The sequence below is a fragment of the Sprattus sprattus genome (genome assembly GCF_963457725.1).
Source record: "Sprattus sprattus genome assembly, chromosome: 9".
Classification (NCBI taxonomy): domain Eukaryota; kingdom Metazoa; phylum Chordata; class Actinopteri; order Clupeiformes; family Clupeidae; genus Sprattus; species Sprattus sprattus.
The window spans coordinates 26,976,188-26,992,351 of record NC_137928.1 but is presented as its reverse complement, the minus strand read 5'-3'; the positions used below and the strand labels follow the sequence as shown (position 1 = coordinate 26,992,351).

The 16,164-nt window shown below is 41.5% G+C and overlaps 1 protein-coding gene across 1 annotated transcript; it reads left to right on the top strand.

The window, feature by feature from the left end:
* Positions 1-12,331: 12,331 nt before the first annotated feature.
* On the top strand, positions 12,332-15,730 carry slc19a3a (solute carrier family 19 member 3a; the record flags this gene model as incomplete). The annotated part of the gene is made up of 6 exons (XM_080844453.1): positions 12,332-12,478; positions 12,844-13,432; positions 13,546-13,887; positions 14,173-14,365; positions 14,852-14,993; positions 15,575-15,730. 6 exons carry the CDS (start codon positions 12,332-12,334, stop codon positions 15,728-15,730), a joined length of 1,569 nt encoding a protein of 522 aa, XP_080700579.1.
* Positions 15,731-16,164: the final 434 nt, after the last annotated feature.

Here is a 16,164-nt window from a genome sequence, read left to right as displayed (position 1 = left end):
ATAATATCAGTTGTTTATAATCAGTTAATGCTAGTGAATCCTAATTTGACATGATTGTAGTGAATGTATTGGGTGCCTTCCATTTCAGCCCATTATACAGTATTTATCATTTGATAATTAAGATGTATTTCAAATGGACCCCCCCCCCCAAAAAAAAAAAATTTGCACGCAAACATGACTCTCCCCTTGGAGAAACTGTTGGCCAAATCTATGTTCCTGGCTCATGTTCAGGATAAAAAGCGTGTGCGTGTGCGTGTACGAGCATTATGGTCACGCGCAAAGTGTCCCGGTTTTAGGTCCGGGAAATCTGGTCAACCTATACATAGGTATAAAATATTATGCAAAACATTGTAACCACCACAAGACAACTAGCTAAGATGTTGGTGTAACAGCAGAAATAGCAGATTATTTTTACAGTAAATTTTGTATGGGGTTACAATGCACATGATCTAGAAGACCATAAACAACCTGCAGGGTTTAAAGCAAAAAAAAAATCCTGTGCCTGAACTTTTTTTGTGTGTGGGTGAGTGGGAGGGCGGCATGTCGTCCTGTGGCGTGGACACATTTGCAGGGTCAAAAACATTTAGAAATTAATGATTGCAGATTATGGTGGGTAAAACTGCAATACCAAGAAAGGTTAGCAATAGTATTCCACCTCAGTACAATATGGTACTAACACATGTTGCATTGATGATTCATTTTGATATCAAGTTTTGCTGCTAAGCTTTGTCCTTCAAAAGTTACAAGATAACCTACAATCACAAGGTGACATGTTATAAGGGTATGTGAAATTCAGTCAGTAGAAGAAGAAGATTTTATTTGAAACCATTTAATTGAGGATATATGAAAAAGGAATCGTTAAAGTGCAGTGAACTGTGATAATACTTTACTTTACTTGAGTATATCGCAACATTTCCAACTACTCAAAATATATAATCTTAAATTAAATACTAGGACATTACTAGAAAAAAAATACATCAACAAAATAATTAACAAAACGTTAAAATGTAACTGGTAACTTAACTGTTGGGAATCTTTTTAGTGGGTTTTGATTCATCAGAACTCTTCCTTTTTGCAGAGGCAGTTGAGGCTGGTGCAGAGGAGGTAGGGGGGGCTTTGGCTGGGCCACAAAAGAGAGGATATAACCTGGCTTGTCCAGAAGAGGAGGTGGCTGATCCAGAGGTGGAAGTTGGTGGCCTAGAGGAGTGAGGTTGTCTTGATGGTCCTGAGGAGGTGCTGGCTAGTACAGTGGAGGGAGGTTGTCTTGATGGTCCTGAGGAGGTGCTGGCTAGTACAGTGGAGGGAGGTTGTCTTGATGGTCCTGAGGAGGTGCTGGCTAGTACAGTGGAGGGAGGTTGTCTTGATGGTCCTGGCTAGTACAGTGGATGGAGGTTGTCTTGATGGTCCTGAGGAGGTGCTGGCTAGTACAGTGGAGGGAGGGTGTCTTGTAGTGGGGGATGAGGCAGATGGTCCAGTGGATGGATGATGCCTGGCTGGCCCGGAGGAGACAGAGGATGATCCAGCAGAGCCGGCTTTAGCTGGCCTTTTTGTGTTCCTGGCCTGGTTCACAAGTCGGTTTGCTACTGCTGTGGATCGCATCCTTATGGCCTCGACCATCCTTTTGGCCTCGACCATCCTTTTCTTTCTCAGTGCCTGTTCACCTGCCTTCTTCTTCTTTAGGTGGAGTTGGTAATTTCGATAAGACAAAAGGCATGAATGCCTTAAAGGCTGGTTAATCAAAATTGTTGAGGCCGTCCAGTTCCTGGCCTCCATGGTTGACTTGATAATGGCAAGGCTCTCATATGTATCCACATTCATCCTGCACCTGTCGGCCTCTAGGATGTCATCCATCAAATGAAATTATCCCTCCACCAGGGGGCCGGTGAAAATTGATAGAAGGGCTTTCACAAGCTTAATCAGGGTTGGGTACCTCACACCTCTTTCTGTATTTTTGAACAATGCCAGCCACCAGTCCACATCCACTCTGCTGTCCTCTTCAACATACATATTCGGCAGAGGTAGCAGCTCATCATCAATTTGGTAAGCCCGAACCTCCTCTTCCTGTTGGCCGAGCGCTTCAGGCCGAACAACATTTGGCAAGGCCTTTCCTAAGGTCATGAAAGCTCCACATACAGATGCACATTGAATTAGAGATGGAGTCAGAGCAGAGAGTGAGGTGATTATGGTGTTGTCGAGGGTAAGATTTTTGAGGAGGAACTCTGCTGACTTCATGTAGCCTTCTCTAAGAGAGTTGTACAAATTCCCAACCCATATTTTCCTCTCCACACGGGCCTTATTCATGGTGGAGTAGCCAAACCTTTCAACACACAGCCTTTTGTTTGAAAGCTGTAAATCTGTACTCAGTACATTGATCTTGAGGATCTCCTTAAAGGTGCATTAAGGATTAATAGCTATTCGCTAAAGGTATGCTAGCAGCTACAACTAACGAAATCTCTTGAAATGTGCTGACTTTGACATTATGACAAACTAATTACTCAACGACTGTCCTTTCACAGTCAAACATCAAGCAAGTGCAACACAAGACAAAGCAAGACGACAAATAAGCTACTTACTAGATCGGCAGAAAGTAAACAAGTCAGGCCGGCGGGCTGCGGCAGGCAAAACTACAGAACACAGTTATATGCCTATGGACCCTGGTATGCCAATGGCACGGAGGCGATTCTCCATATTAAAAGTCATTGTAGCGCCCCAATTTTTTTTAAGCTGTTATTTTAAGGTTAAACTGCTTATCCTAACCCTAATCCTGAAGTATAATTGTTGCATAATGGGGCTTTAATATGAGTCAGAAGTAATGTTAGATAATTAACTAATTTAATTAGTTTGAGTGTTAATCACACACACAAGACGATTTCAAATGAGGGAAAAGGGGTGGGTCATTAGACTCAGTTTAGAAGCTTTCTGATTGGATGGAGTCAGGTTAGAGGTGTGCATTGGATTGGGTTAAAGGGTCAGCCAGTGTTACGACCCTGGCGGGTCTAGGCCCCGCCCTGTGATATTGCCTGCCTGTTCTGTCTCTACAGCAGCTAATTAGAAACAGGTGTACAGCAGGTGATTGTGAACAGGTGGACCCCATGATTGGCTGGGCTACAAAAGCCCTGATCAGTCTGCAGTCAAGGAGAGCGTTGGATGGAGAGAGTTGGATGAGAGCTTTAGAGTGGTCGTTGGATTGGGTTATCGTTGGATTTGGGATAGAGATAGAGATAGAGATTTGGATTGTCGTTGGTCGTTGGTTTTTGGATCGTATTGTTTTGCTTTATCTTTGTTGTTTGTTTATATTACCATTTAACTGAATTTACATCACATCTTTTGTTCCTCTTCACCACACTGACCTACACCACACGTTTGCTATAATTATTAGATAACTGTATAACTGTAACCTTTAATAAATAACTTATATATATATATTTTTATATAAATTCTGCGTGGTCTCCTCTTTATGTTTCGGTCATGGAGCTATGATCGTAACAGCCAGTCAGGGCTGTAGTTGGAGTGTCAGATTAGGTTTTAAATATGTGAGCGCGGGTTCATTTTGTCAGAAACTTTTCCGGGAACTTTCTCTTGTAGGTTAACATCTGCAATAAACCGTACTGAGACCCACCATCTGCTGTTCGACTTCTGCTTAAATGGGACCGCGTGTGTGTATATTTTAGACACCACACTATCCTAGCTAGCGATAGCATACGCCAACAAGTTGCCAGGAGCTTATTTTAATCTATGTAGCATTTTGAGAATGGGCAACCTACTCCCCAGTTTCCCAAGGTATGCATTAGGCACAACCTGAGAGCAATAACCTGGCGATCTGATACACAGCCATAGCATTACATCAGGATCAACATTTTACAGGCAACTTATGACTACAGTGACTGTGAAATACTTTCAGCAACAAGCACGCACTACTATGAATCTGTTCTATTTCATTAACCATGACATCATATGTATGTCTTCCTCTCTTCCACCATTTGTGGAAAAAGACGTGGAGAGGTATTTTCCGCACTTTGAAAAGTTGGGGTTAACATTGAAATGGCCTAAGGATGTCTGGCCGCTGCTGATTCAGTCCGTTTTGGTTGGCTGTGCTGATTTGTGAAGACATCATTTTTGCAGTGCTACGAACTGGTCCCAGAGCCCTACCACCAGAAAACAACAAACTAAAATAATAAAGTGACGGAATCTGCCCGTCCGGTGTCTGCTGATTGAGGTTCAACGTTAACAACACAGTCGCAAGCTTAAGGTACTTTCCAATGTCGCTGACTACTAACGAGGGCTATCATTTCCTACGCACATTAAAGGTTCTTTAACAAAGGACGGGCCCCCAAATGTTACGAACCAGCTAGTCTGAAACGCAACAAATGAAGAGAAAACAGGAGGGGGCTTGTGTCTAGGGCAGGGGTCTTCAACGTTTTTCAGGCCAGGGACCCCCAAACTTATGGCGAGATGAGCAGGGACCCCCTGCTATATAAATTGCATAAAATAAAATTGCATTTGTTTATTATATGCTGGGCTAAGTGCCAAATAAACATAGCTACCCTGTTATTATGTATTCGATACTAAGCTATTCAAATAATACAAAGGTTAATATATTCATTATCATTTTTATTTTTTAACATTGAATTTAACCTAACATTTTTGAACAACGAATTTAACTTAACATTTTTTAACATTGAATTTAATTTAACATTTAACAACATGAAAGGTACAGGGTGGCCGTGCTACTGTCATTTATAAACATACATCTTGCAAACAACTCTGAGCTAACAATTAACCCTTCAGGGACAGAGGCCTGTTTGACTTTTTTAGGAAGTCTAACATGCCTTGATGTTTTTATATATTTCCCCTAGCTATAAGTATTAATGCACAAGTGGCTTATATCATTATGTTAAATAGGACATCAGCAATAACAACATTAGAGTCAAAGGAATTTAGTAAAATTAAATTGTATTTAAATCAAATGTTAAATCACCCTTACAAATACCTTTATTCAGAGGTGCTCAGAATTTGTACAAAAAAACATTGTAAAGACCTTTGAACTCTGAAACTTGTAAACATAGGTGTTGGCTATACATATGTGAGTTTAGCATTCAGAAACTGTGTGTGGTTTTACTACTACATATTTATAATAGCAGAGTAACCTGTTTCTCTCCCAAATGTGTGTCCCTACAAATGCATATTGATGAGTTATTTGGAGACCTCAGACAAAGACAATGGCCATTGCATAATGGCCCTGGAATGTCTTTGTGGCTCACTTTCCCAAGAGGTTTTCACGCCACACCATGGCCCAATGGAGATCACTGAATCACCATTACTTATCATATGAATGGCTGTCATTTGCTAATGGGTGGGTCCTTAGGAGCAGAAAACTCACTGACAGACTGAAATGTGCATCAGCTCAGCTATATTCTTCCTACAAAGTCTTTATTTATATTTATTTTTCGAACTATATACATTTTAAAAGAAAAGGGTCCAAGGTTCATGTGGGTTTTCTTTATATGTCTGTAGGACAAAAACTTGCGGCGTTCTGACAACATGAAACATTTTTCCCACCGGTGGGTAACTGTCCTAAAATTGGTTGAATTTTTATTTTATTTTAGAAATATTAAAAAAAATTGTCTTATCAACCAAAGATTTCGCGACCCCCCTGCAGTACCTCCGCGGACCCCCTGGGGGTTGTGGACCCCCTGTTGTAGACCCCTGGTCTAGGGGGTTTTATTAACAAAAAGGCGAAATTGAACAGAGGAGAATTTTAAGGACAAAAAAAGGACAACGAGGAAGGCCCGTATGGCGTGGCGGCACGCAGTAGTGATGTGTCGTTCGTGAACGAATCCTTACAACGACTCGAGAGTAACAAGTCCTCTCAAAAAAAGATTCGTTCTTTTTCTCGTTCATGACCGCGCATCGGGGCTGGGACTGTTGCATTGGCTAAGCCAAGGAAACAGAAATGATTTGTTGAATGCAGGTCACGTAAAAATGATCCAAAGATCCGTATCCAAGAGACCCAGTCGGAAAAAGAACGAATCATTTCTGTTTCCTCTAGCTGACTGTACTGAGCCTATGCAGGTCACGTGGAAAAGGATCCAACGATCCATATCCGGCAGATGAACGAATCATAGATCCAAAGACACGGTTGTCAAAAGAACGAATCATTGAACGAAACAGACACGTTTGGCAAAAGAACGAAACATTGAACGATCCGGCAAAAGAACGAATCATTGAACGAAATACCCATATCCGGCAGATGAACGAATCATAGCTCCAAAGACACGGTTGGCGAAAGAACGAATCATTGAACGAAAGACTGATATCCGGCAAAAGAACGAATCATTGAACGATATCCGGCAGATGAACGAAACGTTGATCCAAAGACGGTCGGGAGGTGAACGATTAGGTCATCTGCCGGATACAAGTATTTGGATCATTTTTCACGTGATCTGCATAGGCTCAGCATGGGAAGCTAGAGAAAACCGAAATGTTTCGTTCATTTTGACTGGGCTCTGGATATTTTTTCAAGTAACCTGCATAGGCTCAGAAGAGGAAACAGAAAGGACTTATTAGCCTAGTTCACTTCCGAGTGTCTATGGTTAGTAAGACGTGAATGATATTCGTTCACAAGAAATAATTACAGGTTTAGTTATTTTAACTTTTTAAAACTTTACTTACAGTTCAGTGCAGCGTAATTGTTTGCCGTGATCATTAAATGCTTATGTGATAATAAATGACCATTTCATCCAAACTTTCATATAATATTATTTGAATGCAGGAATTAGTATCTGCTGGTTTACATGTATGTACAATATGATACGTATTTGTAGTGGACGTATTTACGCCAGTGAATTGGCTATAAAATTTAAAAATGTTGAGTAGCACCCCTACCCCCCCCCCCCCCCCCCCCCCCCGTTAAAATGAACGAGTGACTCGAAAAAAGATTCGTTCATTTTACTGAACGAGATTCAAAGATTCGAGTCGGCAAAATGATCCGAACTTCCCATCACTAGCACGCAGTTGAATGAGAGACTTCTGGACGGCCAGCCCGGCCTTAAAACGTACCCGGCTCCGCCCCCGGCTGACAGGCAACACCTGCACACACATGCCTTGATGTAACATACACATATACAATGATTTTGTCAAATCTACAGAGGAATTAAATACATTTATGACAGAGACTGGTACAAAAAGGTACATGCTATTAAAACAAAATATCTTTTCCTCTAATTGATCCTTCCAGTACATGAGGAAGTGTTCCTCTGTCACCAATAACAAAGGCTGGCCCTTTCCTGAACCCTTTCCTGCTTTTGTCTCACTGTATAATAGACTGTGCTTCTGTCTTCAAGAGCTCTTTCATCTTTTGTATGCTACACACCTCTGCACCGTTCTTGAGCTGCTGTGCTGGGCTTGCTTTGGCTAAGTGAAAGTCTCGTTTAGAGTCAGTTTGGTTTGTTAAGACAGAGTCTTCAGATTGATTAGACAGTAGAAGTGAAGAGATTGCACCAATATACAAAAGAACATTCCTGGTAGGTGTAAGCTTACTAAACATTTCTGATCCTGATTCTGAATATCATCTGACCTGAATGGGGACCAGGAAAGAGACCTTCCTCCACAGGTAATTCCAATATATATACAGCCGCGGAAAAAATTAAAGAGACCACTTCAAAATTATATTATACAAAATGATTACTATTTATTGGTATGAGTTAAAGTAAAGTTAACATTTAAGTTTTATTATATAAATTACTGACAACATTTCTACCAAATTTCAAATAAAAGTATTGTCATTAAGAGCATTTATTTGCAGAAAAATGACAATTGACCGATCGCCAGGGCTCCGCCCCCTAGTTATTGTTGCTACGTCCGACACAATTCACGGAACTGTCAACCTTAAAGCCATGGCAAGTACGGGTACGATCGCTATAACTGTCAGTATGAGTGATGATTTTTGGAGTAATACCTCCGCGGTATCCTCCAGATCAAGCCAAAAGGGACTGCAATATGTAGTGGAAGGATATATCCAAAATATTAAGATCAACAACGAAGTGGACACAACAATAATTGAAGCAAAGGCATAGCCTACAGGTCTCAATAAAAAAAAAAAATAGAAACCCTACGACCTCTTCATTGAAATGCAACCAGCACAACCTTGTAGACTAGTCATGTTATTTCACCACTGGGTAAGATCTGTATACAATATTTCAAGCTAGTTAATAACCTCCAAAGATTATTCTTATTATTTATTCTGTCTCTGGCGAGAGACTCTGGAGGTATGTATGGTGACTATCCTAGCTAGCAATGCTGATGTTACCGTCAGTAACCTTGTGTAAATGTGCACGCTGAGCTATCAAAGCTGGCGATTGCGAACGCCAGCAGCATACATACAAAGTGTTCGTTAAAAGTTCTGTTCAATGTTGTATTAAGCATAAATACAAACTACAAAGTGTTCGTTAAAAGTTTTGTTCAATGCTGGCGTTTGCTGTCGATAGCTTCAACAGCTCTGCGAGCAATCATACAGACATTAACAGTGACATTTAGACAGGCACATACATTAACATTTTTTTTTTAACATGAACACTTTGGTTGGATAGACTAGTTATGTTATTCTAGTGGTAATAATACAAGTATTCATGATCCATAACTGTTAGGGGATTTTCTCTCAATTAGATAGTTAGCCATCATACCTAGCGATAGCTAGCTGGCAGCAAGCAGCTTGATTTACTTTGGAGCAGACATATGTGTATTTTGCGGTATATTTAGTTGGGTGTGGGGTGACCACACTGTTTAATACACAGCTGGCACTTTTGCGCCTGTGTTTTGGGCTTTGGGGAAGCGGAAAAAAAAACGACGTATCCCTCTAATCTCTCAGGGTACCTCATGTCATACCTACAAGTCCCGTAGGCACACTGTTTAACCACGCTGCTCAGACCTCAAAGTTGTTGGACCTTCTTCTCTTAGTAGCCGTTGCTAAGGTATGATTGGACAAGGGCCGTTCTAGGGAGGAGTTTCGCGATCGGTCAATAGAGTTCCTGCGCCTGTCGTCATAGTTGCTGGTCGCGTGCCGAAAAACGATGGGCGTAGCCATTTTGGCAGTAATCGCGTCAGTTATCTGACAGGCACTGACTGGCAGTCACGGCTTCAGTTGACTGTCATTTAGCCGTTGGGAGTGATTAACCTATGTATGAAATTCAAAAAATATAAATTAAGGTTGAAAATCACAGCCACTTAGGTTGGGTACGTTCAAAAACACAAACTAGCAAGTTACAGATGCACTGCAGTAGCTACCCAAGATAATAAACAAACATGCTAACGTGACACTGCCGTACCTAGTCAAGCTAATAAACAAGCAATGCTAACGTGACACTGTCTATCAAACTGGGATCATTTAATACTTACCCTTGCAGTGATGCTGCCGAAGTTTTTGGATGCAAGACTCCACAGTCGAAGTTGTGTTACGAAGCCGGACTGACACCATTTATAAGCCTCCAAGCCTTTGTATGCTCTGAGGGAGTCCCCAGTATAAACTAAGGGAAAATTGAGCAGATAGCTGTGGATGTCAGCGTAGCGCAAGTCAGGTAAATATATTCTTCGTTGTAGGATGTTATGCTCTTGAAAAGCACCCCAGGAGCGTTATATGGGTCACTTATATTTAATCTCTGTAATTTTGGCATCATCACTGCAAGGGTAAGTATTAAATTATCCCAGTTTGATAGACAGTGTCACGTTAGCATTGTTTGTTTATTAGCTTGACTAGGTACGGCAGTGTCACGTTAGCATGTTTGTTTATTATCTTGGGTAGCTACTACAGTGCATCTGTAACTTGCTAGTTTGTGTTTTTGAACGTACCCAACCGTGGCTGTCATTTTCAACCTTAATTTATATTTTATTTATTTATTATTATTAGTTATATACGTATATTCGCTCGGTATGAACTCTTCAAGGCTGGCGCCGGTCGTAATGTTTACTGCCAAAATGGCGTCCGACAATCAAAAGTCACGTGACGCAGGAGCTCTATTGGTCAAAATAGCAAAATAAATGAAATGTTTTCAGATCTGGAATAATGCAAAGAAAACAAGTTCATATAGATTCTTAAACTACACAATACTAATGCTTTAACTTTGGAAGAGATCAGAAATCAATATCTGGAAAAAAACGCATCTTTTTTGTTATTTTGACCAATTGTCATTTTTCTGCAAAAAATGCTCTAAATGACAGTATTTTTATTTGAAATTCAGTAGAAATGTTGTCAGTAGTCTATAGAATTAAACAAAAGTGTTAATTATACTCAAACACATACCAATAAACAGTAAAAAAGGAAAAATTGATACTTTTTTCAAAGTGGTCTCTTAATTTTTTCCACGGCTGTATGTCAATGTTAAGTGAATATTTCGGTCAGTCTAGTTAAGTTCCTCTTAATTCAGTGATTTCACTTATTTTTACGCTATTTTGAAATGACACTTTTTGCACTGAAAAAACACAAAACAGGCTTTCCAACGGTATAAGATGTATTGCCAAGAAGCATTGTTACAACAAAGAAATAATCTACCAAACACACATTTCCAACAAGCTGTTTAGTAGTGGCAGAGAAGATTTGGCACATTTTTCATGGACGCAACCCACATACTCAGCTGTGCTGCTCATCCCACAAATGCATGTTCCTTACAAATGTGGCACCATTTAAAAGGGAACTAAACAGGCTTTCCAACGGTATAAGATTTATTGGCAAGAAGAATTGTTACAACAAATAAATATTCTACCTTCTACCTAACGTCCTTACTTTTTGTTTTATGTTTAGTTCCAGGTGGAACAGTCTGCACAACCTGAAAAGATTAGATTAGATTCAACATTATGGTCAGGTACAAATTCAACTTCAGTTACTTCAAAGTATAGTAACTTTGAAGTAACATGGTTGTTATCTGCAATAACAGGGAACTGGAAATCATCTATGTTTTAACTTAAGGAACTTAATCGTCCGTCTGTGTTCTATATCATGATAGACCATCAGCAGAAGTCCATCTTCTCTACATCAGGCCAGGCGCTGACAGGTTTTCTAGGATTCTCAGGCACGGAGATGACCTCATAGGTCCACGCTGCAGCCTCAGAGAGACCTGTAAGCAATTGAGGGACAAAGAGGGCAAGTGAGGTGTATTTATCAATCTGCCTGTATACTGTATACCATTAGATGTTACTAACAAAAACATAGCTTAATAAAAACAGTAAAAACATATATAATGTTAGTTTAATTGTACACCAACCTGTAGCATTGCTAGCTCCCTCTGCTTAGTTGTCACCCTAAGATTAATCATAGGACCGAGGACTTTGCTCGGACCAGTGTTGGGAAGGTAACAGATCACCCTGTTAAATGTGTAAGAAGTAGTGTAACTATTTTACTTAATTCATCAGACGAACTTTCAATTACTTTTTGATATGAGAGGCGGTGCAAATTCAAACACATCATTCAAAGTTTGAGCACATGATGCCAAATAACTGGAGCATGTGTGGATGGTGAAAAGATAAAAAGCAACAGAATGAATGTTTTATTCTACAGCTTAAGCCTTTTTACAGAAAATGATATAATGAGATGTAACCCCTTTGGAGTCACCACCATTTTGATTAATAACTGTAACCGATTTCAATGACCTAACTCGTTATATGTTACTAGTTACTCCCCAACCCTGGCTGCGAAACATCAGATTGATTATAATATATAGTAATGACAATGACAACCCTAGGTAATGAAGTCATAACAATATCATGGTAACGAATTAAATTGCAATTAAATCATGGCAACATGATTTGATCTCCCGTGCCAAATGATCCTTTGCATCCAGGCGCAGTTGGTGTTGTATAATAGCGATATCAGTGGCCAATATGATCATAAATGTCATCACTCATAATTTCCTAAACGCTGTTTCTAGCTTTGATGTTCTCTATTGTTATTGCAAATGTCGTACTAGCCTTTCATCTCATCTATGTTAAAAATAAATAAATACTGATATGAAGGTTGAACATGTGCTGTTTATTGTCTGCATATCTTAACCAGAGGGTGCCGATCAGTCATTGCCTTGGTCTGGTTACACATTGACAGGTTTTGATCCCGCACACACCCGTCCACCAAAGCACCGATTCATTCAGAAGCAGAAGACACAGCGAAGGTTGTCTTTATTCATACCATGCACTGCTGAATTCATACTGTAAGCTAACTGTATTCATGTTTGTGAACACTGCATAGTACAGGGACAAGCTGAGTCCTTCCTAGGACACCTATTTCTCTCTCTCTCTCTCTCTCTCTCTCACACACACACACACACACACACACACTAACTGCTATACAATGACCTGTGTGGAGACATGGAGATCAAGCTGGACATACCCCACCACTCTGCTGTGTGTCTACGGCTTCTTCACTACAGTCAAACCTTTGGAGCCGTTCCTCACTCCTTTCCTCACTGGACCTGACAAGAACTTGACCATAGAGCAGGTAAGACTAGTAAGACTTCTGGTAACTGGTTCCTATCTAGCACATGAGTGTAGATTCCGGTATAAACTGGTTTCTTACTAGCACATGAGTGAACATTCCAATATAAACTGGTTCCTAACTAGCGCATGAGTGTAGATTCCAGTATAAACCTGATCTGAGTAACTGAACTGAATCAGCTATACCAAAGGGGTATTTGAATGCATTGTATGTCATACTTACAAATTGTTAATACTTTACCAACATGACTAATTGTTATTGAGTACAGTATCTGCACTAAGAGGACTCTTCACCTATTGTTTTATGGTTTCCACCTTTACTTATTTACATTAATAAATTGCTAACCCCGTCTCTTCTCTTACCTTCAGTTGACCAATCAGATCTTCCCAGTGTCAACCTACTCCTACCTGGCAGTCCTAGTGCCTGTTTTCCTGCTCACCGATTGGCTGCGCTACAAACCTGTGATGGTGTTCCAGTGCTCCTCCCTGCTTGTGGTGACTGCTATGCTGCTATGGCTGAAGAGTGTGGCGGGGATACAAGCCACACAGTTCTTCTACGGCGTGGTGATGGCCAGCGATGTGGCCTACTATGCCTACATCTACAGTGTGGTGGAACTCCAGCACTACCGCAAGGCCACTTCCTTCTGCCGCGCGGCCCAACTCATGGGCTACACAGTGGGCTCTGTGCTAGGCCAGCTCCTGGTCTCGTTCAACCTGCTGTCTTACCACTACATACTGGTAATCACTCTGGCGCTCACTGCACTAGCATGGGTGGTCTCCTGGCTCCTTCCTATGCCCAAGAGAAGCATGTTCTTCCACCGAAGACGAAAGAGCGAAGGCAGAGATGGGACAGAGCATGAGGAAGATGGAGATGACAAGCCCAACACAGATGTCCCCAAAACAGAGGACATCAATCCAAATCATTCACCCTCTCCAGAAGACACTACCTACATAACAGGCACGTATCATTCCTCCTCTGCAGTAACCCATAAACCAATAGACTACTCTACATACACACTCCCCATTTCCTCCAATATAGACCATTCCTTCTTATGGTTATACATTTCACAGCTCCTGCTGACTTGGTTACACTTCAGAGAGCAGACACCAGGGGGCACTCTCCTAGCATCCTCACAGAGAGTACAGTCAGCGGTGGAACTAGTATATGTGAGAGTCCTGCAGATCCTGCCGGTGGTGGAGCTAGCTGCGTGAGGGTGCTGGCTCAGCTGTGGAAGGACTTCCTGCAGTGCTACTCCACCCCGGGCCTTCTGCGCTGGTCGCTGTGGTGGGCTCTTGCCACCTGTGGTTACAACCAGATCCTCAACTATGTGCAGGTGCTGTGGGAGCACATAGAACCATCCAGCAACTTCACCGTCTACAATGGAGGTGTGGAGGCAGTCTCCAATCTGTTTGGTGAGCCTTGAGTTTTTATTTTTATTTAATTAAAGATTAACATTGGAGCTATTGCACTGCGGAAGTTAAAAATGCAACAAAGAACAGGATGGAAACAGTTAAGACAGGCGCTACTATGCAACATGATGAATGATGTATTGCATGATGCTTCAGGCCTATTGGTTAATAAAAGTAATGCAGCAGTTATTTGAGTTCATCTGGCTCCTCTTGTTTTATAAGGGAACACTGAAAGATGTGTGGGTCAGGATGAGGTGATTTCAGTTGTTGTGTTTGTGTTGTTTGCAGGTGCTGCTACTGCCTATGGCATCGGCTTCACACAGGTCAATTGGCACCAGTGGGGTGAGTTGGCGCTGGGCTCCTTCTCGGCGATGGGTGGCGGTGCCCTCTACCTGATGGTTTTCTCTGGAAACATCTGGGTATGCTACTGTGGATATGTGGTCTTCAAGTGCCTCTACATGCTGCTCATCACCATAGCAATGTGAGTGTGGACCTGTCAGTGACTTGAGGGCCCTGTTCCTGTTGGTTCCCGTCTACACTGATCAGCTTATTTCTGTCGGCATACATACAACTAGAACGTTCTCTGGTAGCATACAAATTTACTCCCTGCTCCTTGGGGGTTATTTACTGCTAAAATTGTATCTACAAAGTAGGGTTAAAACCAATAATTCATTACCTACGCATATACAGCTTTTCAGTCAAGGCCACCAAGTAATTTGTTTCTTCATATCTCCAATCTTTTTCAAATCATGTTATATTCTGAAAATGTTATTTATGGAAACCAATCAACAGGAGATAGACACTGTGTATATGGGCACATTTCTCCTAGTGCCTTAGTAGCATCCTTGCATGAGTATTTATAAGAACACATTTCTCCTTGTGTCTGAGTAGTATCCTTGCATGGCTGTACATAACAGCTACATAATTAGAACAACAGGGCAATCATAGTCATGCTATTTCCTTTCAGGTTCCAGATTGCAGCAGATTTATCAATGGAGCGCTATGCCCTGATCTTTGGGGCAAACAACTTTGGTGGCCTGGTCCTCCAAACGGTCATCACTTTGGTCGTGGTGGACAGCCGAGGCCTGGGCTTGGACATAGTCACACAAGTGAGTTGGGTCATTTTTCTAAGAATCTGTGTCTGGACATTGACATTAGCTGAATGCTTAAAAGATACTGCCACTTTGAACTCTTTAAGGTTATCTTTGCGGTTACACAATGACACTACTGAGAAACCACTCATGGTAGAATAACTGGGATATGCCTTTAGAGTTGGTTGCAAGTATGAAACTATGAGGAGGACAAATAGGAGTATCTGGCTCTTTAAGGGTTCACTAAATGTGAGTCAAAGAAGCTGTTCTAAAGGAGGTTGGTTTTCCTTGCCTCAGTGAGTCTGTTTACTGGAATGGCATTAGACAAAGAAATTAAAGTGAAAATGGGAATTGAGTTGGAAGACAATCCCTTCTGTGCCTGGAACATGATCAAAGCTTATCCCAAAAAAGTGCCTATATAATGGAGTTTGTTTGTAAACCACACCGGCCTGCACCTGAAATAAGTCATGAAGACAGAGGACGTGTTTAGATGAGTGAAATAGCCAAATGCACCCCCGAATGTGACACATCTATGCACACAAATGATGAACTCATGGTTCAGCTTACCACAGCTATTCTTCTCTCCGTTTGTCTTCCAGTTCATCATCTACGCGAGCTACTTCTGCTTCATTGCTCTAGTGTTCTTTGTCTGGGGCCTCTACATCTCGCTCAGCTGCACAAGACACAAGGACACTCATAAGCAGGCTGTGGACACACACAAGGACACACACTTCGGGGTGGAACACAGGTTCTGATTCGGTTCAGAAACACACGCTGCTCAAGCTCAAGTTCGAGCTGTCCAGGCACCAGTCAGTTAAACAGACGCTGGTGCCACCTTCAGTTCTTGCACAGGCTCTAAACTGGTGTGCTCTACAGTGTTACCTTCCGCTATGTGCCATGCTAGTATCCAATCTTAGTGTATACACTTGTATAATGACTGAAAACAAGGCATTGGAGGGAATCTGTGGAACCAGAAACAGGAGAGAGATTGTGGTAATATCCTACAACTAGTGTGATGACGGACGGACGGTGGCAATGTACTGGAGAGTGATGGGGTGATCTTCCCAATACAGGGTCCACGGCTGTGATGGTGTTAGAAGGCAGATGTGTCTTATTAAGTTTTGCATTCCTGGCCCACGCAAAATGTGTATAAGTTGAATTCAACCTAGATGCAAGCATTATAAAAAAA